Source organism: Cladophialophora immunda, assembly GCF_000835495.1.
Source record: "Cladophialophora immunda strain CBS 83496 unplaced genomic scaffold supercont1.4, whole genome shotgun sequence".
NCBI lineage: Eukaryota > Fungi > Ascomycota > Eurotiomycetes > Chaetothyriales > Herpotrichiellaceae > Cladophialophora > Cladophialophora immunda.
In genome coordinates this window covers 1,311,507-1,335,522 of record NW_015622544.1, presented here as the reverse complement: position 1 = coordinate 1,335,522, position 24,016 = coordinate 1,311,507, and the positions used below count along the sequence as shown (strand labels likewise).

The 24,016-nt window shown below is 52.4% G+C and overlaps 10 protein-coding genes and 1 non-coding gene across 13 annotated transcripts; 6 read left to right on the top strand and 5 right to left on the bottom strand.

Annotated features, from left to right (window-relative positions):
• The first annotated feature begins 286 nt into the window (after positions 1-286).
• PV07_06860 lies at positions 287-6,146 on the top strand. 2 transcript variants are annotated; one of them, XM_016393880.1, is made up of 4 exons: positions 287-1,411; positions 1,466-1,807; positions 1,855-4,759; positions 4,887-6,146. In XM_016393880.1, the coding sequence occupies exons 1-3, from the start codon at positions 1,192-1,194 to the stop codon at positions 2,550-2,552; spliced, it is 1,260 nt and encodes a 419-aa protein (XP_016247299.1). In that variant the 5' UTR covers positions 287-1,191; the 3' UTR covers positions 2,553-4,759; positions 4,887-6,146. The 2 variants fall into 2 exon arrangements, with proteins under 2 accessions (XP_016247299.1, XP_016247298.1); XM_016393879.1 differs by having other exon boundaries at positions 1,855-6,146.
• Positions 6,147-6,360: 214 nt separating this feature from the next.
• PV07_06859 (uncharacterized protein) lies at positions 6,361-7,647 on the bottom strand. The gene is made up of 2 exons (XM_016393878.1): positions 7,506-7,647; positions 6,361-7,446 (listed from the first exon to the last, which is right to left on the bottom strand). The coding sequence occupies exon 2, from the start codon at positions 7,366-7,368 to the stop codon at positions 6,544-6,546; it is 825 nt and encodes a 274-aa protein (XP_016247297.1). The 5' UTR covers positions 7,369-7,446; positions 7,506-7,647; the 3' UTR covers positions 6,361-6,543.
• Positions 7,648-7,872: 225 nt separating this feature from the next.
• On the bottom strand, positions 7,873-10,378 carry PV07_06858. Of its 2 annotated transcripts, XM_016393876.1 has the most exons (3): positions 9,033-10,378; positions 8,711-8,920; positions 7,873-8,657 (listed from the first exon to the last, which is right to left on the bottom strand). In XM_016393876.1, the coding sequence occupies exons 1-3, from the start codon at positions 9,174-9,176 to the stop codon at positions 8,013-8,015; spliced, it is 999 nt and encodes a 332-aa protein (XP_016247295.1). In that variant the 5' UTR covers positions 9,177-10,378; the 3' UTR covers positions 7,873-8,012. The 2 variants fall into 2 exon arrangements, with proteins under 2 accessions (XP_016247295.1, XP_016247296.1); XM_016393877.1 differs by having other exon boundaries at positions 8,711-10,378.
• A 141-nt stretch (positions 10,379-10,519) lies between these two features.
• PV07_06857 (uncharacterized protein) lies at positions 10,520-13,026 on the top strand. The gene is made up of 4 exons (XM_016393875.1): positions 10,520-10,622; positions 10,686-10,804; positions 10,854-11,858; positions 12,052-13,026. The coding sequence occupies exons 1-4, from the start codon at positions 10,549-10,551 to the stop codon at positions 12,390-12,392; spliced, it is 1,539 nt and encodes a 512-aa protein (XP_016247294.1). The 5' UTR covers positions 10,520-10,548; the 3' UTR covers positions 12,393-13,026.
• A 166-nt stretch (positions 13,027-13,192) lies between these two features.
• On the top strand, positions 13,193-14,757 carry PV07_06856 (uncharacterized protein). Its single transcript, XM_016393874.1, has 2 exons — positions 13,193-13,335; positions 13,412-14,757. Exons 1-2 carry the CDS (start codon positions 13,274-13,276, stop codon positions 14,325-14,327), a joined length of 978 nt encoding a protein of 325 aa, XP_016247293.1. The 5' UTR covers positions 13,193-13,273; the 3' UTR covers positions 14,328-14,757.
• PV07_06855 (uncharacterized protein) lies at positions 14,411-15,812 on the bottom strand. Its single transcript, XM_016393873.1, has 2 exons — positions 14,805-15,812; positions 14,411-14,703 (listed from the first exon to the last, which is right to left on the bottom strand). Exons 1-2 carry the CDS (start codon positions 15,585-15,587, stop codon positions 14,665-14,667), a joined length of 822 nt encoding a protein of 273 aa, XP_016247292.1. The 5' UTR covers positions 15,588-15,812; the 3' UTR covers positions 14,411-14,664.
• Positions 15,813-15,964: 152 nt separating this feature from the next.
• On the top strand, positions 15,965-17,776 carry PV07_06854 (saccharopine dehydrogenase [NADP(+), L-glutamate-forming]). Its single transcript, XM_016393872.1, has 2 exons — positions 15,965-16,226; positions 16,277-17,776. Exons 1-2 carry the CDS (start codon positions 16,094-16,096, stop codon positions 17,539-17,541), a joined length of 1,398 nt encoding a protein of 465 aa, XP_016247291.1. The 5' UTR covers positions 15,965-16,093; the 3' UTR covers positions 17,542-17,776.
• A 172-nt stretch (positions 17,777-17,948) lies between these two features.
• Positions 17,949-18,019, top strand: PV07_06853. The gene has a single exon. It is a non-coding gene; the product is annotated as a tRNA-Gly (tRNA).
• A 319-nt stretch (positions 18,020-18,338) lies between these two features.
• PV07_06852 (uncharacterized protein) lies at positions 18,339-19,964 on the top strand. Its single transcript, XM_016393871.1, has 2 exons — positions 18,339-18,624; positions 18,681-19,964. The coding sequence occupies exons 1-2, from the start codon at positions 18,460-18,462 to the stop codon at positions 19,347-19,349; spliced, it is 834 nt and encodes a 277-aa protein (XP_016247290.1). The 5' UTR covers positions 18,339-18,459; the 3' UTR covers positions 19,350-19,964.
• PV07_06851 (uncharacterized protein) lies at positions 19,831-22,557 on the bottom strand. The gene is made up of 2 exons (XM_016393870.1): positions 22,269-22,557; positions 19,831-22,210 (listed from the first exon to the last, which is right to left on the bottom strand). The coding sequence occupies exons 1-2, from the start codon at positions 22,319-22,321 to the stop codon at positions 20,656-20,658; spliced, it is 1,608 nt and encodes a 535-aa protein (XP_016247289.1). The 5' UTR covers positions 22,322-22,557; the 3' UTR covers positions 19,831-20,655.
• A 252-nt stretch (positions 22,558-22,809) lies between these two features.
• Positions 22,810-23,975, bottom strand: PV07_06850 (uncharacterized protein; the record flags this gene model as incomplete). Its single annotated transcript, XM_016393869.1, has 2 exons — positions 23,819-23,975; positions 22,810-23,753 (listed from the first exon to the last, which is right to left on the bottom strand). Exons 1-2 carry the CDS (start codon positions 23,868-23,870, stop codon positions 22,810-22,812), a joined length of 996 nt encoding a protein of 331 aa, XP_016247288.1. The 5' UTR covers positions 23,871-23,975.
• Between the last annotated feature and the right edge of the window lie 41 nt (positions 23,976-24,016).

Genomic DNA, 24,016 nt, shown 5'->3' with positions numbered 1-24,016 from the left:
GAACGCAGATATGATCGAACTGTGGCTTTTCTCCGAGTGGATCTTGTAATAGTTCCTGGCCATTCAGTATTAGCCATAGTCTCCCAAGGACCCAAGGTCAGGCATACTTGTTTGGGGGTTGTTCTCGCATCTCGCCGGGGCCAGCCCCGGGCTGCCCTTGGCTCATTAGGGAGTACCTCGTGCGATCGTCCATCCACATCCTCTTCAAGCAACTTCGTCAACGCCTAAAAAAGTCAATGGCGCGAGCACACTGGACCCGTATCTTTCCTCCGCAGGTGGGCTATTTGGCTCTCGTGGCTTTAATCGCCATTTGGGAGGAGCTGGGGGTCCAAACTGCCAATGCGAGATTCTGAACCATACCTTTTCCGCACGCGATGAGAGTCATATACCACCCGTCATGCATGTTGAAAGCGCTTGTCTCTTTCGTTGATTCGCCTGTGGCAGATATCCGAGTCTGTTGGCTGTGGCGGGCCTTTTTCTTGACAATATTTTACGATCCACGAGGAGGGAACCCAGTCCTTGCGAACCTCACTTCCCTATCCCTATCACTGGTCAGTCTGCTGTAGCCAACTTCTAGGGCAAATCCCGGTCTACCCCCATCAAGAGTCCTTTGTTGAATCTGACCGTCCTTTTCATTTCTCTTCCATTTCTGATCTGGACGGCGGACGGCTGACAATCCTCTCCACTCCCTCCTGCACGATCGAACGGGTCGTCCTGAATCGTGGCCTCTTGGTGTGATTGCTTTTGTTGATCTATCAACATCGACTTGGGGATCACCTCCAATTCAGCTCCTCCAGCAATATCCAGTCTGCCTTAGCATTCAGTGCGACGTGGGTAGATCGTTCCACGACTCTTTTCTCCGATGCGTGGTAGATAGTACCGCGGGCCATATTTGTGCGGTGCGACTGATCTCGGATTTCACGAGGCTTTGATCTCTGTGACTTACAATTGAGAATCCTGTTGGCAGGCCTGATCGAGGCCGCAGCCAAAACCAGCGCTGAAACCCATCAATCACTTTGCGACAAGTCAACTCGGCTGTGATGTCGACCCATGCTCCACGATACCAGTGATGTTGCTAGTCTGCCTCGCTCAACAGCTCGACGAGTACAGTGGTGGAAGACGAGAGACTAGAAGCAATCATTGCCTAGCCTTGGTTTCGCGCAGGTAGTGCTCGTCTGTCAGCCCAAAGAGATGCAAGAGGGAGGGAATAATTTTGGGTTTTACGCAGAGGGACGTGGTTCTGCGCAAGACCAGTTTGGCTCGGAGGTTGAACAATTCAACATGCCTGGTTTGATCCAAAGCGGTAACTCATCGCCCAATGTTCGCGATATGGTGGCAGAAGGGCCACCCCCGTCGCCTGCCGACAAGAAGAGAAACAAACTGGGGTATCATCGCACGGCTGTCGCATGCGGTCAGTCTCTGTTCCTGGCTTCCCTGTGCGCGATTCATTCTGACCAAGCACTAGTCCATTGTCGACGGCGCAAGATTCGCTGCATGTCTGATTACAATGACCCAACAGGTCGATGCCAAAATTGCATTCGCCTGAAAAAGGAGTGTGTTTTCTTGCCGATTGACCCGCAAAATCCGCCGACCGCGAAACGGCCACGCTCAGGGGCGAAAGCGACGGATGGCTTGGTGAACGAGGGAGAGGCATCAGTCTCATCGTCCTCCCCTGGGGGTATCTTAAGGAGCAGCTCCATGGAACAAATAAATTATGCGAGAGGTTCTGTGGACACTCCTCCCATGTCCAACGAGAGTCCCGGGTTCCCAGGTTTTCATCCAGGTTCCAGATCCATGTCTGCCCATGGTAAGAGCATGATTCCGACTGTGTCTTTGAGTGCTGACTTCTTCCAGGCTTCGATTTCGCGCATGGATATGATCCTAATCAGCAGCAGCGCCAACAGCAACAAGCATTCGTTCCATCTCCCTACTCACCGAGGAACTTTGACGTGGATTCGATCAATCCTCAATTCTATCAGCAGCATCAGCATCCGTATGGACATTCAGTACCCACGCCATATTCATCAACATTTGCACCGAGTTCCTTACCTTCTACCATGACAACAATGTCCCAAGATCAGGCTTATCCTTACCAGACAGCGGCTCCAAACGGTGCCTATGGCTGGGCAAACCATCCCACGAGATCGATGTCGTCGGACCAAACTGACGAATTATCATCTGGCTTCCCAACCCCCTACCGAACAAACACGTACCCGTCTTTCGAAAGAGGGATGACAGGCCAGATGCAGCAACTACCGCCGACCAGTTCGAGCCTGGTGCCCATGGGCACTGAAAGTCAACACCCTCCAACGCATCCGAATTTTCGGGAACACACCTCGTATCAAACCATGCAAACCAGAGTGCAACAGGGATGGACGGCGGGGAACCCTGGTGCAATACAGCAATTGCCTGCATCCGTTGACAGCTCTTACTCCCAAGGCTGGTATCAGCCTCATCCAGGGGTAGCGAACATGCAACAAGAGGAGGAACACCCTCATATACTACCGTCGCAAAATCGCAATCCGCGAGAAAGTCAGCATAAGCCAGGCTGAAGCTGACTAGTTGTATCGATCACAATCACCCTTCGCTCCGTCGCCACAAGCAATCCCAGCCCAATCGCCAGCAGCAGTTGGTGCCTGAGCTTTAATACTCAGGGAGCTCGACTCGCACCGGTCATATCTGAAAAGATTTAGGTGGATGTGTGTTCTGGAAGTGGTTGTTCGCATTGGCTGCAGACGTGGATCATATTCCTGAGGGGCGGTATGCGCTCGTTGAGCAGTGAACCAAATGGGAACGATTCATGCGGGAAATTGCCTGGGTCTTTGATCCTGACCCGCTCTGGGACGAACCAGCTTTGGTTGTGCAGGATTCATTGAGTACCTCGCTCCGGCGCACCAGAAGTGTCCAGAGGAGAAGGAGCTAAGAGGTAAAGGGCAGATATACCTTTGGCACATCGAACACCAAGAGGAGTTTCGGGCTTTGTTGAAAGGGCCGGATAGAACAAGTTGAGTTCTGAGTTTCGGGCCCAGGGCGTTTAGAGAGACCCAATCTCTTGCCAGCATCAAGCCACGCGCTGTGTTGAGTTCTTCCTCTGTTTTCACCACAGTCTGTCTCAGATTGGCCTGAATGATGACGGTGCTTCAGTTCAGGAAGATCTAGCTGCGAGGACTCGAATCTTGTACACTGTTTTACTGCCATCCTCGGCAATGCAACAGATGTGCTTGACCCCCTCTTCCACGTTGTTCGACGCATTGTCTGCCAGTCTCCCGCATAACATCAAATCAGATTCACCGGGTCGTGCGGTCGAAAACTCTTTCAAAATATGAGGAACACTGGCGAGAGATTGTATGAATTGTTAGCTGCAAATGCCTCAGGGGGTCGGTTGGAGGACAGTGCAATCTACTGCGACCGCAATCCGACCAAGCAATTTTGGCGCCAAACGGGCGCTTAGGGATTTTAGATACGCAACAAACGTGCTGAGGCCGTGCTGAGACCATGCTGAAGTGTGACCTCCGTGGTGCCAGCTGGTTTCCGTGGCGCACCATCACCTCAAAGGTGGCGAAGAACCACATTCCGGCAAGCAAGAAGGCTGCGCGCACCGTCACTGTTTGGAATGCCAGCCCTGACGCATGGTGATTTATGTTATTAGCCATCGAATGCTGAAAGTGTCGAAAAGCGGGATGTACTTGTCTGGGGATGTCTTGGACAAGATCGATTCCCTTCTCTACGGGGTGAACAGCGAGTCCTTCTTGTGGCCTGAACCGCATCTCAGTCAGGTGCCTCTGGCGCCGCCGGTGCAGTCAGATGTCCACCAATCTACTCAGGGCTCTGGCTCGAATGACTTGCATGCAGCTGCACATGGGACAGGTCTCAGCGTTAGGCGACACGGCGCAAAGAGCTGTCAAGCTTTGGGAGGGTTTCCCTTGCGGCTGCGGAATGAATTGGTTTTAGGAGCACAGGCGCCCGTGGTTACACAAGCAAATTCCCATCGGGAGACGGTTGTGTGTCTATCCGAAGATAAAGGGAAACCAGGATACTGCGCAGGTCAGAGAGGGCGAGAGAAATTTGGAGTGAGTTGAATTGCTCATTTCGCCTGTGGGCGGTGCCAACAAAGATTCGCCTCGCGTGAAAAACAGAATGAAGAGTGTCAATCACGTGCCATCCTGCCTGGTTCAGGCTCCCTTCTGTCCCTCGTTCGCTTGAAATGGCTTCCTCCCAACTGTCAAGACTTCCAAAGAACCTGCCACTGATCATCCATCTGAAAACCAAACCACCATGGCTGCTTTGTGAGGGTACTTTCTCAGACAAAAACTCGACCAGTGGATTTGACATAATGAGCTTGATGGAGCAAGACCTGGGTTCACTCTATGGGCGAGGCCATGGCCAAAGAAAGAGAGACAAAGGGGCATTGCCCCGACTGAAAGCCGACTTCACAATGGCAACAGATCCTTTGTTTGGGCAAAGGCAGTAGTGCCAGGCATTGAAACCATGACAGCACTTCTACTTGGGTTGTCAACCATCCGGTCTACAATTTCGCGGGTTCTGTTTTGAGACAACTCTACTATTGACCAAACATCTTTGGATAAGAAAGCCACCGTTATTCTCAAATCATCCTCAGCATATAGGCGGCTCTTGGTCACCAATTTCTCGACTTCGATCCATCAACAGCATCAAGGTCAAGCCATCTCGAGAATGGCACCACCTCCGACAGAGCCAGTACACGATGAATCAATGAAGGACCGGCTGTCATCTCTTCCTGGTGAGCTTCAACTCCAGATTTCCAAGCATCTCAACTATTTTGATCTTTGTTGCATACGCGGAGCATCGCGGACGTTGAGCCGTTGCTTCGCTGACCCTGCAACTCGGCTGGCTGACGAGATGTCCAGGGCTTGGATCGAAATCGGGAACCAGTTTCGGGACCGCTACTACGTTGATATGAACATGTCGCTCCTGGGCGCGGACATAAACGGAAAAACCACTGTACAGCGGGTGGAGGAACATGCAACGGGGCGAGGCTTCTCGAAGACGCTAGTTCGATGGCTTGCGCACCCCCGTCACTACCACTTCTCTTGTTCCAGATGTCGTGTCGTCAAACCTTGGACGGAGTTTCCAACCGACACCCTGCGTCGTACATATCCTTTCAGACCATATGTGGAGCCGTTGGCGACCCAGCAAGACTACAAAGAAGTACTGGAATCTATGATATGTGGAGAGTGTACTGCTGTGGACCAGCCTCACACGTATCATCCCCTTGGGCTCAGGGACAGCAGGAGTTGGGTCATTCAATGTCACAGATGCCTCACCGTCCAGCGGGCGCCCGAGAATCTGTCGTTCAGGCTTCGTTTCTCAGGATTCTGTCCGCAGTGTTTTGCGGAGGTAAATCAGGACTGGTTCAGGTATAAGAATTTCTTGCAGGACTGTCTGGCGAGAATGGAAACTTACGAAAAGGGGGAAGATCTGGAGTCGCTGTCATGGGGAGGATTGCCCGAATGCTCTGTGCCTGCTGAATATGTTGTCGCGCTGAACAACCCGGACTATCGACCTCTGCCGACTTACTCACAGATCGTCAATGCCCAACTCTCTTTCAGAGCAGCCAGAATTCGGCGTCGGGAGCTTGCAAGAAGATAGTGTGCTTCAGGTCTCACCGGACCAGATTACAAGGCTATGATAATTTTCTGGCTACGGCCATAGCACAAAACGATGCATGATTGGACTGGCACATGCATCACACCTATCTTCCTTCTGGTTACAGAATCCGGTGCAAGAGGAAAGTCTTTGAGGTTCGCAAAGACGACTGGACGTCATGCACTCCTTCATCTTCTTCTGACCAAATACCGTTTCCATTCCGAGCCGCAAGGACGAGCCCAATTCTTATCCCTTCAAGCTTTGCCTTTGCGAAAAGATTGCAGACGGGCATCGTCCACCATTCTCGCTTGGTGGGCGCCGAGCTGGACTTGGCCATAGACTTGTTTGCAAGTATTGAACAACCCGGATGTTATATCGTTGGCACAAGAAGATGATTTGTGGTGGAATGCGAGGGGCCATGAATGTTTCCAGGACTACCCCCGTGTAGCGAGCGATCACTAAGTAGCACAACGAAAATCCTCCTGTCCGGAGAGATCATTTTCATCGGAACGCAAGAAGCCTCCAGGTTATTACCTACCATTCTCCTCTTGCATGCTCTTCTGCTTGTGACAATAGAAACGCCGCTTCTTCCTCCCACTTCAGCCGGGTCGGTGTCCTCTCCTCATGCGATATCCTACCATCCAATATTTTGGTGGTGTGCTACTTCTAGAAAATAGCCGTCCTAGGAATACAATACAGGGAAACTTCAATGGGAAAAAGGTAGAGCGAGAGAGCCAAGCTCAAAGTGCTTACAATTCCTGTCTCAGCGCAACCTGGATCCAGTCAGGGTAGCCCCGTCCCCGTACTTTTGAACATCGAACCCGAAAATTCTAACCAGGGTATCTATCACAGTCCACGAGACCGTCCACTCCGTCACGACCCCCTTCACGTCCACCCCTCCCTTCCATCCAGCGCCATCTATGCCAACTGGACAGCAGCTTCACATGGCGGGCACAGGTGAGAACCCGTGGACCCGGCAGGCACTTCGGTGTGGTTGATGGCCCAGCAGCGTAGGCACCGAGTCGCCCGACTGCTCGGCTGTGCGGCTGCTGGCTGCTTTGCCAGAGGTTGTGGCATGCTGGACTGGCCAGCAGCCTGCTGCTGCTCGCTCTCGAGCGAACCACCCTCCTCCGCCACGGATTGGCACATGCACCTCGAACAGATCCCCCCCTTCTTCGCCCCAGCGTCCACTCGCCCCAGGGAGTTGCACTTCTTGCAGAGGACCAAGGTCCGTCTCCCGTCCTTGACCACGCTCCCCTTGTCCCAGATCCCCTTTTTGACCCCACAGGCCCTGCAAAACCGTCGGCCGGCGTCCGCATGGCCGAGGCTCCTTCTCCCCATGACCTGGCTCTCCACGAAGCACTGTCGTGGCAGACGCTTCAGGCAGGCGTAGCAATTCAGCCGCTCCGCCCTGGTGATGCGGTTGCGGTGAATGTTGTTCAGTGAGTCGGCCGGGGCGCTGATGTCTGGGGGAATGTTGGCCTGGACGGATGGGGGGAACACGCCCGCCCAGCGTCGTTGGTTTGCATAGGCCACCTGCCGGCGCTGGTAGTCGGCGTGTTCCTCGGCCAGGAGGCTGGCTCTGAGCGACTGCCGGATTTGGATGATCTGGGCCAGCGGGATAAGGGCGGCTGCTAGGCGGCATGTCTGGCGGAAGGCAACGAGGGACTCGTAGTCCAAGTCGGCCATCAGGTCGTCGAACATGTCGAGAGGCAGGTTGAAGATGCTTGCGTGGCTCGCCATACCGAAGGCTGGTTTCTGGAGGGGTTCTGGATCGAGAGCGAAAGTCGAGATCTGTCGGGAAGATCTCTCTTGACTCTCCTGTCTGAATGTAAACCGACCAGCTTCGAGGTCCCTTTTCGGTTGTGTTGCGAGCTTACAGCTGTGGTGGATGATGAGGATGTCCGCAAGCAGCGGGAACGAAGTCCCTTATATATACCTATAATCCATTTGTGGTCTGGGTTATGACTCACAGAGAAGTGCAGAATCGCACCTTAATGGGCTGAATATATACAATACAAGTGCAGGGAGTGAGGGAAGAAGTGAAGGACTATATAAATGGCGTGAATAACGTAGGATGCCACCGCGGATGATGGTTGTTCCGCGCCGATGCACTGCGCCAAAGTGGGTGACAAGGTCCTCAAGGCTTCACCCCTTTTTGCAGTCTGAATGGCATTGTTCTGCCAGTGACCTGGGCATTATTGCGTGAAGATCTATGATGAAGTAGAGTCACGCGCCTGACAATAAGAGCTTGTTTGTCCGTACAGCGTGCAAATTTATCGTATTGAAGCGCGTTGGACAAAGCTCCCGTATATGCACGAGATCGAATGGACAAGCTGAATAACGACAGCTTTACTTCGATGCACTATTCCATACTGCCCAAGACCTTATTTCGTCTGTCCAGCTGCCCTAGTGGCATCGTGGTTCACGACCCAGTTCTCCGTGTCTTCAACCTCGTTCAACCCCCAAGCTGTGCTGCTGTCGTCGTGCACTGTCGTTCGTCTCAAATCTCGCTTGTATTTGCCTTCGAACGCTCCCCCATTGGCTCTGTGGAGCGTGCACCGGTTGTCCCAGATAATCATATCCGATGGATTCTTCCACTCAACGCTAGTCGTGTACTTCTTCTGGGTGATGTGGTCGAGGAGTTTCTTGATCAGCGCGTCGGATTCCTCCTTGGGAATGCCTTCTATGTGGTGGGAGTGTGCTGCAATGTAGATATTCCTGCGACCGCTGGGCTCGTGTACCTGGATGAGTCGATGCCGAGCCATAACACCTCCGTTGGTCGGATCAAGGTCTTTGAAGAATTCTGGGGATCCTAATTTGCGAGACTGCGCGATCGAATGGTGAACAACATAATCTTTCTCCAGGAGTTCCTTTTGAAATTCCGGATCCAGCTCGTCCCAAGCGGTGCGCGAGTCGGCGAAGTCAGTGTTCCCGCCATTTCCCGGAGGGGGGATTTCTACCGCACGTAGCAGTGAGAAACTTGCGCGCCTAGGGTTGAATGAGGAGTCGACATGAAAGAGAGCATTGCCCTGAAATACAAAATAAGCCTTTGGGTGGGAAAAAGACTTTCAGGTGAGCTCACCTTGCCATAGTGTGCTCTTGGGCTATTGGGGTCAAGAACACCACCTTGATCATCGATATTCCCAGCGTCGAACAATTCGTAGTAGCGGTACCTTGGTCTGCGGCCATCAACCATATAACGCTTCATAGTGTCAAGATCACCAATACGTCTGGAGAATTCGATGTGGCTGGCATCGTCTAATCCAGTGTTGCGGAAGATACAAACACCATACTAAAGCATAAAAAGGACGAGTAAGCGCCAAATTACAAAGCATCGCTGTTTCAACTGTGCGACAGATTGACGAGGAAGGGCCAGCAAGGCTCAGAAATAGGGGCGTTGGTACCTTTGCCATGGCGGCGAGAATCTCGTTGAATTGTTCATCGGATAAATTTTGAAAATCGACGCCCTCGACCTCAGCCGCGAATGTAGGGTGAAGTTTTTGGATGGTGATGGTCTTGAATTCTGGCTCCTCAGCGTAGCTGCCCATTTTGCCCCTGATCTCGGTCCGTGGTAGTGAGGTGTTGAATGCAGCGGGCGAGTTGAGGGTAATTGGGCGTCTGTTCTGCTTGGTGGAGGACCTTATCGAGAGCTCAAGTTACGACTCACTTGGGTAATATGCTCTGTACAGATACCTTTCTCTGCGCGAGAATCAAGAATCATCTCCCTTCGAAGATGGTCGAAAACCGTCTTTTGCGCTTAGGTAAAGATGGGGCTCCTCAGGTCGTGGGGCACAATGTGGAGGAGGAGGCTTCCAGGGTGGTGAGACGCATCAATGGAGTCGCCATCGGCAAGTAAGAAGTGGCAGAGCCAGCAAGACTCTGCCATCCTCGGCGCAAATGCCAGCCTGTAGGTAAATGCCGCTCATATTCCAGCCCGACCTCAGTGGACAGCAAGCAGCCCAACCGTTCTTACTGGCGGGGCTGCTTGGACGTGCTCCGCTATGCCTGCATTGACACTGAGCGGACCAGAATTGGAGGTCTGCGGGTTGGAGCTTTGAGATCTGGGGTCGAAAAGCACAGAATGGGGGCGGAGAGGAATGGGGTTTGGCCAGCTTGGCATCCGGCGATCCTTTGGTGGACAGCACGGGAGTCTCTCAAGGCACATCTGCTTCTCATCACATATATCAGCAAGGAGTGCTGTCTGCTCGGTCTTCTTTGCTGTCAATGCGCCATGGCTACTCCATGAAAAGGCCAGAGAATCGTCAATTGCACCCCCCTCTGAAGACGTCGCGTCCCTCCTTGTGTGCCAGAGGTAGAAGGAGTTGGTGCCGACACATCCGACTGTCAGAGACTGCGTTCTCTGGTGTCTTGGCCTTTGTTGTATGTATCACCTCCACACCGAGTCCAAGGAGGAGCAAGAGTGGGATGCAGATCGCAGCTCAGTCGGTGTCGAGGAGCGGTCGTCGGGGCCGACGACAGGTCCTAAGATCCGCTTGAGACATCTGGCATGGGATTTGGGTACGTTGCATGGAAATGAACCCCAACTGTTTGAGCGAAGCTCTTCTTCTCTGGCAAAGGTTGCGCAAGGTCAGAGTTGTGATCACCTCGCCTGAGCTTGCCACCGCAAAATCTTTGGGGCGAGGAGCTCGTGGACGACACAATCTGTCCCCCGGCAAAAGCACGGCCCTGTACACACAGGAATAGATCAAGTAGCCTCGGGAGCTCACCCAAGATTTGACTGTATCTCTGTAGATACTTGCTTGGTCTGAGCAGCTATCGTTGCGCCTTTTCGCGTCAAGGGGTTTGGATGGCTCGGCAAAGTTGCTCTGAAGAGGGTCACTCCAAAACTTCCTACCACTTGTGAAATTTCACGCCTTTGTGTACATCTTCAGAGCCTTTCTTCAATCCTCGGTGCTCAAAATGGAGAGCTTGAGTGATGAAGTCTGGGATGTTGTCATAGCCGGAACCAGTATTCCCCAGTCGCTTCTGGCATTGTATGTTACTTCTGAACCACCTCAACCAAGGCTTAAACTGACTGACAAAGCGTTCTTCTCTAGGGCTCTTTCTCGTTCAGGCAAGAAGATCTTGCATGTTGATCGCCATGCTTACTATGGAGGTGACGACGCCGGTTTGAGTCTGGACGACGCCCAGAGTTGGGTAGAAGACTTGCGGCAATGTGCGCAAACTGCGCCTTGAAAATTGCGGCATCACTGATCATCTCGCAGTCAGAAGCACGGTGTACAAAGATGCCTTCATATCGAGGTACACCGACGACGAGTCTAGGACCCCCTCATCACTTGGACCATCCCGGTCATATACTCTGAGCTTAAGCCCCCAAATCATCTATGCCAAATCCGAGTTTCTCCCCTCCCTCGTCTCGTCACAGATCCATACCCAACTGGAATTCCTTGCTGTTGGGTCTTTTTGGGTCCTAGATGATGGGAAACTGCACAAGATCCCAAGCACCCGTGAGGATGTGTTCAATGATGAATCACTTTCGATGAAGGACAAACGTGGACTGATGAAGTTCTTGCGGTACGTGATACAGGAGGAGGAAGAATCAACAACGGCCTCGAAGGAAGACAGTACCAGCATGTCGCTGAAGGACGCCTTGACGACGGAGTTCAAAATTCCAGACTCTTTGCAGGCTCCGCTGGTAGCACTTGCGCTGTCCCCTGTACCAGCCGACTCGGTTCCCTTCGACAAAGCCCTAGTCAGGATCAGGAGACATATGAAGTCGATGGGCCATTTTGGTCAAGGCTTTGGCGCTGTCGTTGCTAAATATGGCGGCACAGCAGAAATCTCACAGGTGGCCTGTCGTGCCGGTGCTGTTGGCGGAGGCGTGTATCTTCTAGGGCACGCGTTGCAAGCTCTCAGCGCTCCTGCTAACACCCCTGTTCTCGCACCCTTAGATGGTGGGGACAGCACTCTCGTTGAATGCACGCTTTCCGACGGTACTCGAATCCGGACCCGATACGTCGCCGGCAACCGTGACGATATACCAATTTCCAAAGATGTTGTGGAAGAAGTGGCCTCGCTCTGTACTACCTGGAGGTCTATCCATATCATCGCCGATCCGTTAAAATCAATGTTTCCTCCGACATCAGAGAATGGTCCTATTCCAGCGGTCACAATTGTTCTGGTCAATGGCGGCACCCCTGAGCACGGCAAGGATCCCGTTTATCTGCAGATTCACTCCGAGGATACGGGGGAATGTCCGGCTGGTCAGTGTAAGTCTTTGCCTTTTTTGTCTTTTAATTTCACTTCCGTGATGAACCAACATCGAATACTTATCTACATTGCCTGAGCCTTTGTGCTTTGCTGATAATTACCCTCTGACAACCTGATCTGGAATGCTCTTTCAATTATGTTTGCTTCGAACTCTTGATGCCAACCAGATTTTGCTGACTTGATTTTGACCAGGTCTTATCTATGCTTCGGTCGTTTCTGAAGATGCGTCCTCCGAAGATCGGCTGGAAGATGCTGTAAGGTTGTTTCTTGATACCGTGGGTGCAAAAGACACACTCCTATGGTCGCTCTCGTATCGAGCTCTGGGGCCTGCTATAGACCGTACTTTCAACTCCCCACCGTCACGGAAGCACACACCGGTTATCATCTTTCCACCCAAGCCGCAAGACATTGCCTTTGACGATGGTATACTCCACGCAGTCAACGACGCTTGGCAGGTGATCATGGGGTCAGAAGCTGCAACTCGCAGCACATTTCTGAGGTTCGAGGAGCGCGACACCGAACTCGAGGATTAGCACTGCATTCCCTGCTGCTATCGCCTGACTCGAACTCTCGTATCTGTTCTAGGCACTGCACAAATTGGTGACTTCATCCGTCCAAACAACCATTTCTCCATATTGGCCATCTCGCGGACTTTCTACCTCGGGTTCAGAGCCCTAGCACGATACAGCTCTTGTTGCTACACGAAAAGCATGCCATATCGGCAAAGAAAGCATTAGTCTTCTACAAGAGTTCACTCGACGCATGGAGAGCCTTCGAGCAACTTTGATCACTGCCCGTCTCCTGCGATTGGCTTGGTCATAAGAATGCGCGCATTCTTTTGCATGGATCGTGGAGCTGCGAGGTCATTTACGAGGTGAGCATTGACCGGTTGTCCAAGCAATAGACATGCTGCCTATGCAGACACTTGGCCTACATTGGCCTATTTTTTTGAGGATCAATTGACATGTAGTCTTTGCTCTCCTTGCAATAATGTATTGAAGGCCTGATATAGACACCGATGGCATCTGACGGAGGTTATATTTTGTCCCTTTAGTTCCACCTGCATACTTGTGTGTTCGACTATCAGCAAGATTTTAAGAAACGGCCTTGCAAGGTTACCGTCGAACTGTCTCAAGGATTGGAGACGACAGTCTCGTCCGAGCAAAGAGCAATCCCGAGGAGGGATGTTCAACTCGAATATTCAAGGAGGAAAGTTGGAAACAAATCTAACAAACATGCTAAACTCTGATAAGCGATAAGAAAACTCTTGGCAGATTTGCACTTCCAAACTGTGAAATTTTTGGATTTCTCAATCTTTCGGGCGCTTTCAGAACAGCCACCTACCCACCCACCGCCGCTCCCTTTCCCTCTTCCTCGGTCTTCGCACTGTGCTCTCCTTCTTAATTGCGCAAGCATGTCGTCGGACGAGATTGTGTGGCAGGTGATAAACCAGCAATTCTGCTCGTTCAAGTTAAAGTAAGCTGACTTCTTCGCACATGTGAATTTGAAAACGCTTGTCGTTCCTAACGGAGAGAATCCAATAAACCCACAGACTAAGCAGCAAAGATCAAACATTTTGTCGCAATGAATACAACCTGACCGGTTTTTGCAACCGGCAATCTTGCCCGCTCGCCAATTCCCGCTATGCCACCGTCCGACCAGACCCCCAGACTGGTGCCCTCTGCCTCTTCATCAAGACTCCTGAACGCAACCATTTGCCCTCCAAGTGGTGGGAAAAGATACGCCTGCCGAACAACTACGAGAAGGCGCTTTTGGCCCTCGACGAGAAGCTGGAATACTGGCCCAAATTCTACATCCACAAATGCAAACAGAGGCTCACGAGGTTGACGCAAGTGAAGATCCGCGAAAGGAATATCGCAAAGGAGGAAGTGAGACTTGGCGAGAAGAACGTCAGTAGATTGGCGCCAAAGATTCGGCGGAGGGAGGAAACCAGGGAGCGCAAAGCAGAAAGCGCGGCCAAAGTGGAGAGGGAGATTGAACGGGAGTTGATGGAGAGGTTGACGAGTGGCGCGTATGGTGACCGGCCGCTCAATATTGAAGAGGGGTTGTGGAGAAAGGTGCTTAGAGGCCTCGAGAGGAAGGAGAAGGGTGAGGAGCTGCTCGATGAAGAGTTGGAGGATGAGAACGAGGAAGAAGTGGAGGCAGAGGTGGAATATGTTTCTGATTTAGAGGAAAGCGAGGATGAATTGGAACGGGAGATGGAGGATTTTGACGACTGGCTTGGTGGAGAGAGTCCTGATGAAGAAGATGAGGATCTCAGCCAAGAGTCTGGAGAGGACGAAGACGAAAGCGAAGACACTGACGAGGATGAAAGTGAGGAAGATGCGTCGGGCAAGAAGAGGAAGCGACGTACAAGGCAACCGCCCAAGCCACAGAAGAAGCCTCGTGGTCGTGTGGAGATTGAGTATGAGACCGAGCTGCCATTGAAAGAGACGGTACTGGCTTAAGGGCTACATTGTGCGAACCTGGTGGAATTGACCATCATGATAAATCCCTTGGCTTTGGAGTTTGAGAATCTATGGAGTCTGCCCTCGAAAGACAAAAGGCGATTTTAGATTCGCTACTTACAAGGTTGGGGCTTGACGTTACAATTAATGACTTTGTTCAGCTGCAACAGCGCAGCACAGGAACCATCACCACCCAAGTCTTTGCGGATTTAGCTCACCATTCGCACCGAGCCGGCTGAGCTCAAGTCCCATACCTCCATGTCGCACTGGAACAAATTAAGGCGCACTTCGCTGGTATAGCTCTTGGACGGCCACTACCGCCATGGAGCCAACCTTGTCAAGCTTTGCGACAGACTCCCTTGACATATCTGAAGACCTAAAAGTATTGGAATATCAGTATTGACATCTGGATCTGTGCATGATGATCGAACACAGAGCAAAGCTCGATCGGTTCTGGAATGTTGTTTTTTTTCGTACCTCGTAACCCTTGAATTCATCTGTGGTGGTAATGCTCCTTTTATCCCAGCCGCCCATCCCCAAGACGACGCGATCAAGCTTCCCATTCAAGCGACAACCGCCCATGAACACAGGCCAGATCCAATCTACCAACCATGCGTAAGACATGGTGATCGAATCTGCATTGTTCTCGACGTGCTCGAAAAACAGGAACTCGCCGCCGGGTTTGAGCAAGGCTTGGATGATAGCTACCGTGGCAGCAAGTTGTTTCTGTGGCGCTGAGCAGAGACTCTTGACGGTAACAATGGTGTCAAATACACCGTTCTCGGGTAGACTCGAGGTCGTGCTGGGGATCACCCCGGCCTTCTTGAGTGCAGGTAGGAGACTGCCTGGTTGAGCCCCGGCTTCAAGAGCGACCAGCTTTTTCCCAAGCCCATGCTTCTCCGCAGCTTCAAGAAGTTTTCCATGCAAGAATCCGTTTGGTTCGGCGCAGTACAGCACTTCGATCTGGCCAGGCTTATAGTGGAACATTTGGTCGCCTGCTCCAGGGCCCAGTTCAAGGACCTTTCCGCCCGCCCGGGACATGAGGTCTTCGATGTGATTGACTTGGACTTCCGAGGCGGCCATCTTGGGCCCAATGACCCGCCAGAAGTTTTCGAACCATTTTGAGCGGAAGGACGACGGAGATGTAACAAAGAGCAACGGATGAGACAGCAGCGTCAGGGGGAAGTATGAAATGGAGATGCCGAGAAGCAAGAGAGGGTCTATGTACGACTGCAGTCTCACGAACAGAGGTACAGCCATGTTTTCGACGCGGAACAGAATGTCTGTTCAAGAGAAATTGAAGGTGAGAGAAAATGAAACACCGAGGGAGAAGCTGTGTGCTGGTCGCGTACCCCAAGCACAGAAGAATATCCTTGGGGAAATAGTGTGGATCCACGAGAGGAGGGAGCGGAGTAGTTACAGATTCTTTATAACGCGTACCATCTTGATATCCGAGCTCGATTACCTAGGCTGGTAGGTAAGAACTTGGGGAGCTGGCAAAGAAACTTCGACAGATCGAACCCGAGCAGAGATGGAAGCGAGGCACTGAGGCGGTTTGACCGAAGCGGGATGTTCTATCCTCACGTGGAGATAAAGGAGGGGGCCTCAGAGGCTTCGCTCAACTCCGCAATCGGCGGCGCGGGTTGATGCAATTTTCGGTGTCGAATTGAAGAAAATCGGTGGAAGAGTCGTTTGACTCATTTCCTCCTTCATCACGACGCCGCACACACAGTCAAGCGCGAGTTGGCACCCCTCTACAGTCCAATATGGCATCTCTCATCACCACCATCCAGTCCAAACTGGGCTATTCCTCCCAAAAGGCCCTCCTTCTCGGCGCTGGGTTTGTTACCAAGCCCACCGTCCAGATCCTCGCAGAAGCTGGAGTTGAGGTTACCGTCGGTGAGTGATCTTGGGCTCATGGGCAACTCATCTCGACTAACACACCATAGCCTGCCGCACACTCGAAAGTGCAAAGAAACTATGTGAAGGCATCAAAAACACACGGCCAATCTCCCTCGATGTCACCAATGAAGAGGCCCTGGACAGCGAGATGGCCAAAACCGACCTTGCAATCAGTCTGATCCCATACACCTTCCACGCAACCATTATCAAATCCGCAATCCGAAAGAAGAAGAACGTCGTTACCACCAGCTACGTTTCTCCTGCTATGTTGGAATTGGAAGACCAGGTGAAGGAGGCGGGCATTACGGTCATGAACGAGATTGGCCTAGATCCGGGGATCGACCATCTCTACGCGGTCAAGACAATTGAAGAGGTCCACAAGGCTGGCGGCAAGATTAAGTCTTTCCTATCATACTGCGGTGGGCTGCCGGCTCCGGAGGCCAGCGACAATCCTTTAGGGTACAAGTTCTCCTGGTCAAGTCGAGGGGTTCTGCTAGCTCTCCGCAACTCGGCCAAATTCTACGAAGATGGCTCCATCAAAGAAATCGCTGGGCCGGACCTCATGAGCAGTGCAAAGCCATACTTTATCTACCCTGGATTCGCGTTCGTTGCATATCCCAACAGAGACTCGACGCCCTACCGGGAAAAATACAGCATCCCCGAAGCCCAGACTGTTATCCGCGGTACGCTGCGGTACCAAGGTTTCCCTGAATTCGTCAAGGTCCTGGTCGACATTGGCTTTCTCTCGGAAGAAGAGCAGTCTTTCCTTAAACCGTCCGCGGACAAGAAGCCTCTGACCTGGGCTGAGGCAACGCAGAAAATCATCGGCGCGACAAGCAGCAAGGAGTCCGATCTTTCGTGGGCTATCAGCTCCAAGACCACTTTCAAGGACACGCCCGAGAAACAGCGCATCATCTCCGGAATCAAATGGCTCGGCCTATTCTCAGATAAACCCATCACGCCACGAGGCAATCCACTTGACACACTCTGCGCCACACTGGAGGAGAAGATGCAGTACGAGAAGGGGGAGAGAGACATGGTCATGCTGCAGCATAAATTCGAGATTGAGCACAAAGACGGGACCCAGGAGACCAGAACAAGCACCCTTTGTGACTACGGTGACCCCAACGGATATAGTTCCATGGCCAAACTGGTGGGTGTGCCCTGCGGAGTGGCTTGTTTGATGGTGCTGGACGGAAGAATCAAAGAGAAGGGCATCCTGGCGCCGCTGAAGTGGGAGTTGGCGGGGCCTATACTGAAGGAGTTGAAGGAGAAGTATGGCATTTTCTTGACCGAGAAGACACTCGAATAGGGGCAGAGGGGTTCTGATTTTGAGGCCTAGCGTGATTGTGGTTTGCACAGAGTTATACCTCGTACTGAGTTGGGTGATGGTTCATAGAGGTCTTGAACCAAGGCTCAAACAGATAGACATGGGAAAATAGGAAAAGCATGTCATCATCAGACCTGATTAGATCTGTGCTTCCACGTATCTGCAGCAGCTGAGACCCGAAAGACGGGGCCATTATTACTTTTATAGAGCGTACGGCCTGACGTTGTGTGATGGACGAGGCAGGTGTCCCTAAGTCCTCAACTAACAGGTGGAGCCCTCTAGGCGGCCGGGCGCCCGATCAGCGGCCAGATCAAGGGCACTTAGGCATTATCAATATTAGTGATTATATATTGCAAACCCATAATTTAATCCTGATGTTGCCCAGATTCGCGTGAATAGTTTAAGGGTAGAATTCGAGCTTCCCATGCTCGAGGCCCGCGTTCGAGTCGCGGTTCACGCAGTTCAAACGTATTGTTTTTGCTCTCTTCGCATATACCTTTTTCGGCTCTCGAATCTTTTTTTTAATCATCCCTAGATCCTTTTACACCAACGCAAGGGATATTTTCATTTGAATCTGTCGAATAATGTGCGGCTGCTCCAGGCGAGTCCTTTTCGGCACTGGCAGTGCCTCTTGAGGAAGTGCCCGCATTGAGGTGGGAACTCCCCCACGTGCTTGTAGCGGCAGTTCGGTGCAGGCATCATTGGCTCCTGTGACTGGAACATTCGCCGGGCCCGCAGCCGCAGGCGCAGGCGTCACAAGTCGTTGATGCAAGTCACCGGCAACATTAATTCCAAACACGCCACCCTCTCACAACATCGTTCCTAGACTCCTTTCCTCTCCTGCGCACACTTGCTCATCCTGCCTTCAGCTCTATCGGTAACCTCTCCTCGACGCGCAAGATGGCCTCCTCCACCAGATATCAGCCCGCTCCTCAGCGCGACTCGTTCGACGAGCAAAACTACACTCAAGCCCCTCCAAACTACCAGGCTACAGGCCCTGGCCCTGAGCAGGGCATCCTCGGCGCTCCCAGGACAGAAGACGACAATGTGCCGGACGACTTCAAGGTACGCTCCAGTTCTCTCACTCCGCTTCTGATCCGCATACTAACGATGCTGTATAGTTCGGCGGCGTCGTCATCGAAGCGACCATCGACATCCGAATGTCCTTTATCCGCAAAGTCTATACCATCCTGACCGTCCAGCTCCTTCTCACCGCGGCCCTGTCCATGCTTTCGTTCTTCTCCAAGGGCTACAGAAACTGGATCCAGTCCAACTCGTGGATGATGTGGGTGTCTTTGATCGGGGCCATCGGATTCATGCTCCTCACATTCTGGAAGCGCAAGTCGTACCCGACAAACATGATCTTTCTGGCTGGCTTCACCGCGCTCGAGGCATACAGCATCAGTGTCATCACGTCCTTTTTCGAAAGCCGTATCGTGATCGAAGCTCTCGTCCTCACTCTGGCCATCTTCGTCTTCCTGACACTCTTTGCCTGCCAGAGCAAGTACGACTTCACCAGCTGGATTCCCTACCTGTTTGGCGGTTTGTGGATCCTGATCATCTTCGGATTCATGGCTGCCTTTTTCCCGCATGGATCTACGGTGGAGTTGGTCTACGGCGCGATTGCGTCCTTGATCTTCAGTGGCTACATCCTCGTGGACACCCAGATGGTCATGAGACACTATCACGTGGAGGAGGAGATTGCAGCTTCCATCAGCCTTTACCTCGACATCCTCAATTTGTTCCTCTCCATCTTGAGGATCTTGAACGCGACCCAGAACAACAACTAAGTTTTGGTGAAAGATGCTGGGGCGACTAGCAAAGTCTCGGAGATGTGTGTTGGATCGGGAAAGTCGAAGGTTGGACTCGTTCCGGTAGGATCGATCGAAATCGAGCCGTGCAATCGCTCATACAAAGGTGGTTTTACAAGGGAATGCCATTCGCATTGATCGGGAGAAAATGTCGCCAATTTATAATGGGGTGCCCGAACCCAGTTTTCTTTTCAGTCGATCGTGTTCTGTGGAGTATCAAGTGAGGTACTGGGGAATCAAAACGGCATTCTTGGGCGCGGCTTGGGATCATGTCGGGGGCCAACGCGGGCCATAGTTTCGTTTGACTTAATTAGATCGTCTCAATGGCAAGTGTCTGCAGAATGCCGCAATGAAGATTCAATTTGCAAGGAAGTAATCATGTTCAGACGAAGACAGTGGTAGTAGGGAAAGGAGGAGAGACACAGGAAACAGAACTATTCCGGCGATGCAGGTGGTCGCATATATGCTCCCTGGCTGGCAGCCCATTCTTGTGAACTAAACAAGTGATACCTCGGTCGTCTGGAACAAATAGTAAGTAGTCAATACGTCGGCATGGTATGGTATGATATGGTATAGGATATAGACATTAAACGCCCGCCCTGCCTGCCTGCCTGCCTGGACGCCATCGCTCTACACGGTATTATCTCCCGCTCGTGCGACCTGCAAAAAGCCACTTGTTTTTCTATCCAAGCTCAAACAGGTTCAAGCTCAAGCTCATGGTCGTGATGATGGTCAACCAGTCATTTCCCTTTTGGGCCCCTGATTTCGTCGTTGCAGAGATTTCGGAGCGCTGGATGCGCGACAATCACTCTTGTTTGTATGCGGCTATACGAGTGTCCTGTGGTCGCTTCCGACTTCGTCGAGGAGGCTCGGGAGTCCCAAGTCGGACGAGGCATTGTATGCATGTATCGTTCTCACTGCGCTGGCCAGTGCGACGCCCCGTTCTTTGGTAACTCCAGAGGGGATCTCGTTGATATCTCTGCCGTTCTCTCTGATGCTCCCGGACACATCGTGCATGAATCGACTTTGAGAGGGTATAGTATATTTGCAACGTGGGGTGTCGTCCAAAAAGGAAATTCTTGGGACTCTAACTAGTCGACAACGAGAGTCCTCAGCAGTCGCCCTCTATGTTTCTTCGAAATCAAATCATCAGTCATATCGAACGATCAGGTCGATAATTGAATTGAACCGTCCACCTCATGTATGATCTCGACGCTTGTCACGCGGCACTCCTTCACATCTTTCCAAACACTGGCACCCACAAGCACCTCCTCGTCAACGCACCTCAGTGCGCAACAATGAAAAAGGTATTCGTGATCAAACAAACCACCATGACGCACACCCCGTAGATGGCCAACGCGAGGCTCAGCTTGCGAAGCATCTTCCGGCGGAAATTCCTCGTCCGTTTCAACAAGCTTATGCCGCTGATGCTGAGAATCCCCGAGTTACCTAGCAGATTTTGGCCTTCGTGGTTCGGTGGCTCTTCGTTGCCAGCATCGTCGTCAGACTTGTCGCTCGCATCATCGTCCCCGTGCCACTCGTAGTCGTCTTCTTCTTTCACAAGCTTTTGATGCAAGGGTGAATCGGGTGAAGATATTTTATAGTAGAACAAGCCCGGAAGGATGAAGGAAATGGAGGTGCTTCCCGTTGAACCGACGTACGCGAGAACGGCCTCAAGACTGGAGACGGTCATGGCGACGATGTAGCTGAGGATGATGATCGCGGTGGTGATGGCGGCAAATCGAGCCTCTCCCATTTCCGTGTTCCGCTTTCTGCCAGGTTGTAGGAGAGGAACGTCGCGCGGAGGGCTGGAATCGAGCGAGCTAGGAGTAGCGGGCGTGGAGCGGAGTCTCGCTTTCAGTTTGTCGGAAGGACGCCATTTGAGAACAGCATCGACACTGGCTCGGCAGGGGTGAACTTGCAGAGGGTAGGAGAACATGACGAGAACCACTATCATGGCTTGACCGATCGTTGTGGACACCGAAGGCGCATATTGTGCCACAATATTTCCTCCGATTTCGTTCCCAAATGACAAATAGCCAGTAATCGCAACCAGAATATAAATAGAGGCAGCGGTGCCGTTGGATGCGAATACGACAGCGCTGGTGCGGAAATGGGAGTTATCGCTGATCTCGTTGAGGATGCTGAACATGTTTTGATGACAAGTATAGGCGAACACAACGACGGGGAAGGAAGAGAGCGCCGGGATCGCACCCGCCCATGTAAATATTCTTAGCGGAGTCTGGTAGTGCCCACCGGGCAAGGTGTCGTGTGCGGCAAAGTGATAGACGACCAAGATGACCAGGTACCCAATTGATATCAATGCGATCACAGAAGTGTATTTCAACGAATCGAGTCGACGTAGGAAGGAGAAGGGAATGACAACCAGCATAAAAGCCGTGACCCAGAAATGGCGGTCGAACATGAATTGGCCTAGGTCCTCTTCACGAGCAAACCCGCGCACGACACCCGGCATGAGGTCGCCAATGATGATGAGATAGCTGACTCCCACGCCAAAGCATTTGATTGCAATGGCCGCGTCAAATATCACCGCGGCGTTGGGGTATGTGATTTGGGACAGTGCAAAAAAGCTCGAGGATCCCCGTTCCAGGTATGCGGCGCAGCGAGTTTGCAGGTAGAGGCCAAACCCGGCAGTGGCACCCGCCCACAGTATCACGATTGTTCCCAATAAGACACCCATATGTGACATGGCGAGGGGCATGGCGAGGACCCCGGCGCCAACGATCGTGTTGAGGAGGTTGACGACGCTGCTGATCCATGATGCCTGACCGACGGTGCCTGTGAGATCACGCTTGCTCAGAATCGGGGTGGCCGGTCGCCTGGGGAGCGGTTAGGTTATATGAACGGCAGGGCCATTGAGAGCGGGAGGCGACATACCGACGGACTCGAGACTGCGTCCTGCTCGAGGAAGCGGGCGCAGGGAGAGACATGATGGCTTGCGACAGGGTCAAGGGCGGCGCAGTTTATCTTGTGGGATCGGAAGTGCTCATCTCTCCTCCCCTCGCGAGAGCACTTGACAGGGACACAGTAGATACGGACAGATGACGACGTAGTAGATGGCTGAACCACCAAAGCGAGCGGTGTGGAAAGCGGAGGAAGTGAATGAACTGGTGAACTTTGGGACAAAAATGAAGCCAGAGAATCGCGGGTGGGAGCCGAATATGACAATTATGGCTGCGGATGGCGTCAAATGTCCAGCCACAATCGCGAGACTTGACTTGATCAATCGCCCGGCAAAGGAGTCGAGATCTCCGGAACTTTCCATTTGGCCCCTGTCAACCAGATACACACCCATCCATCTCGCTCTACCTCGTATATCGGTCTTGTACGTGTATAGGTCTACGCTGTGCTTATGGTGGAAGCACATTCATTCCTCGTCTAATCTCGTATTGTTCCTCAGACTCCCACCTACCTATGTTCAATACTTCCCCCACCCCGGCTTCAACTCCCCAAGAACCTCCCTGTAGATCTTCTCGCCGTCACTCACGCTCGCACCTTGCTTCCCTGTCGCATACGGCCCGATGTTGTTATAGAGAGGCACATCCCTGACGGCGCCCGCGAGCACTTCTAGACAAGTGCCTCCCTTGATCGGGACCATATCCTTCTGCCCTCCATTGACGCCATTGGTGCCTGCGCTTGCGCTCGCGGTAACACTTGGACATTCATTGTCCTTGACCAAGGCGAGCATCACCTGGGCGACCTCCTCTGGCGTCACCCACGTATCTGCTCCTTCTCCTTCTTGCTTCACAATCTTCAACTTCTCCGGGTGGTCGGTCCACAGGGGTGTTTTGACCACGCCAGGCATCACGCAGCTGACACGTATTCCGTGCAGATGTTCCAGATCGGCTAGGCTGCGTACCAACGCCTGGACGCCGTGCTTGCTCACATAGTACAGTGGGAACGCGAGACTGGCGCTCTCACCTGCAATGCTCGCGATATGAACAATCGATTTGGGGTTCTCAGCGCTGCATGGCGGGTCCGCTGCCAAAAAGTGGGAAATGGCCAACTGCGTGACGCGGACGGGATGCGTGATATTGATATCCAACAGCGCGTATCTGCCTCCAGCTGGGTCGTCCTTGGATTTCGCCGTCCCAGGGGGGTACCAGAAGTTACTCCAGTGAGGCTCAAACACCCCTGCTCCGGGGCACACAATGTCGATGGATCCAAAGTGCTGCTGGGCGGCTGCAAACATGGCATCGAGGTCAGACCACGAAGTTACGTCCGTTCGTTGGAAGACGGCCTTGTTCGGAGTTGATTGATACTTCTGGACCAGTTTCTCGGCTTCTGGTCGGAGCCCAAGGTCGGCAAACAGAACGTTGGCGCCATGTTCCAGAAGCAGACGGGCAAACTCGAGATTGATGCCTGGTGGTGATTGTCCAGGTTAGTCCTGCTTCGTGCGTGAAGTTGCGTTGGGATTGATATCTTACCAGAGCCAGCGCCCGTGACAATCGCTGTCTTTCCTTGTATCTGCTGAGCCATTTTGGAGATGGTCTGGGAAGAGAGGAGGGACAAAAGAACAATCGCAATCTACCTGGGGGATGGCCAACCTTGCAACCACATATAACGATCCTTCTGCCTCGGTATGCACAGAGATGAAGTCTGCATTGCCAATTGCCAGGGCCACA

Excerpts from the sequence above, each read along its gene's own strand:
- PV07_06851 (XM_016393870.1), bottom strand. The coding sequence starts at position 22,321 with ATGTCTCTCCCTGCGCCCGCTTCCTCGAGCAGGACGCAGTCTCGAGTC. Across the intron at positions 22,211-22,268 it reads ACGCAGTCTCGAGTCCGTCG|GCGACCGGCCACCCCGATTC; the intron begins GTATGTCGCCTC and ends ACCGCTCCCCAG.
- PV07_06855 (XM_016393873.1), bottom strand. The coding sequence starts at position 15,587 with ATGGCTGTACCTCTGTTCGTGAGACTGCAGTCGTACATAGACCCTCTC. Across the intron at positions 14,704-14,804 it reads ATGAATTCAAGGGTTACGAG|GTCTTCAGATATGTCAAGGG; the intron begins GTACGAAAAAAA and ends CAATACTTTTAG.
- PV07_06858 (XM_016393876.1), bottom strand. The coding sequence starts at position 9,176 with ATGGGCAGCTACGCTGAGGAGCCAGAATTCAAGACCATCACCATCCAA. Across the intron at positions 8,921-9,032 it reads TTCTCGCCGCCATGGCAAAG|TATGGTGTTTGTATCTTCCG; the intron begins GTACCAACGCCC and ends TTTATGCTTTAG. Across the intron at positions 8,658-8,710 it reads CAAGAGCACACTATGGCAAG|GGCAATGCTCTCTTTCATGT; the intron begins GTGAGCTCACCT and ends TTTGTATTTCAG.
- PV07_06860 (XM_016393880.1), top strand. The coding sequence starts at position 1,192 with ATGCAAGAGGGAGGGAATAATTTTGGGTTTTACGCAGAGGGACGTGGT. Across the intron at positions 1,412-1,465 it reads TCGCACGGCTGTCGCATGCG|TCCATTGTCGACGGCGCAAG; the intron begins GTCAGTCTCTGT and ends ACCAAGCACTAG. Across the intron at positions 1,808-1,854 it reads CAGATCCATGTCTGCCCATG|GCTTCGATTTCGCGCATGGA; the intron begins GTAAGAGCATGA and ends GACTTCTTCCAG.
- PV07_06857 (XM_016393875.1), top strand. The coding sequence starts at position 10,549 with ATGGAGAGCTTGAGTGATGAAGTCTGGGATGTTGTCATAGCCGGAACC. Across the intron at positions 10,623-10,685 it reads CCCCAGTCGCTTCTGGCATT|GGCTCTTTCTCGTTCAGGCA; the intron begins GTATGTTACTTC and ends GTTCTTCTCTAG. Across the intron at positions 11,859-12,051 it reads GGAATGTCCGGCTGGTCAGT|GTCTTATCTATGCTTCGGTC; the intron begins GTAAGTCTTTGC and ends GATTTTGACCAG.
- PV07_06852 (XM_016393871.1), top strand. The coding sequence starts at position 18,460 with ATGGCCTCCTCCACCAGATATCAGCCCGCTCCTCAGCGCGACTCGTTC. Across the intron at positions 18,625-18,680 it reads ATGTGCCGGACGACTTCAAG|TTCGGCGGCGTCGTCATCGA; the intron begins GTACGCTCCAGT and ends GATGCTGTATAG.
- PV07_06854 (XM_016393872.1), top strand. The coding sequence starts at position 16,094 with ATGGCATCTCTCATCACCACCATCCAGTCCAAACTGGGCTATTCCTCC. Across the intron at positions 16,227-16,276 it reads TGGAGTTGAGGTTACCGTCG|CCTGCCGCACACTCGAAAGT; the intron begins GTGAGTGATCTT and ends AACACACCATAG.
- PV07_06859 (XM_016393878.1), bottom strand. The coding sequence starts at position 7,368 with ATGGCGAGCCACGCAAGCATCTTCAACCTGCCTCTCGACATGTTCGAC.
- PV07_06856 (XM_016393874.1), top strand. The coding sequence starts at position 13,274 with ATGTCGTCGGACGAGATTGTGTGGCAGGTGATAAACCAGCAATTCTGC. Across the intron at positions 13,336-13,411 it reads TTCTGCTCGTTCAAGTTAAA|ACTAAGCAGCAAAGATCAAA; the intron begins GTAAGCTGACTT and ends ATAAACCCACAG.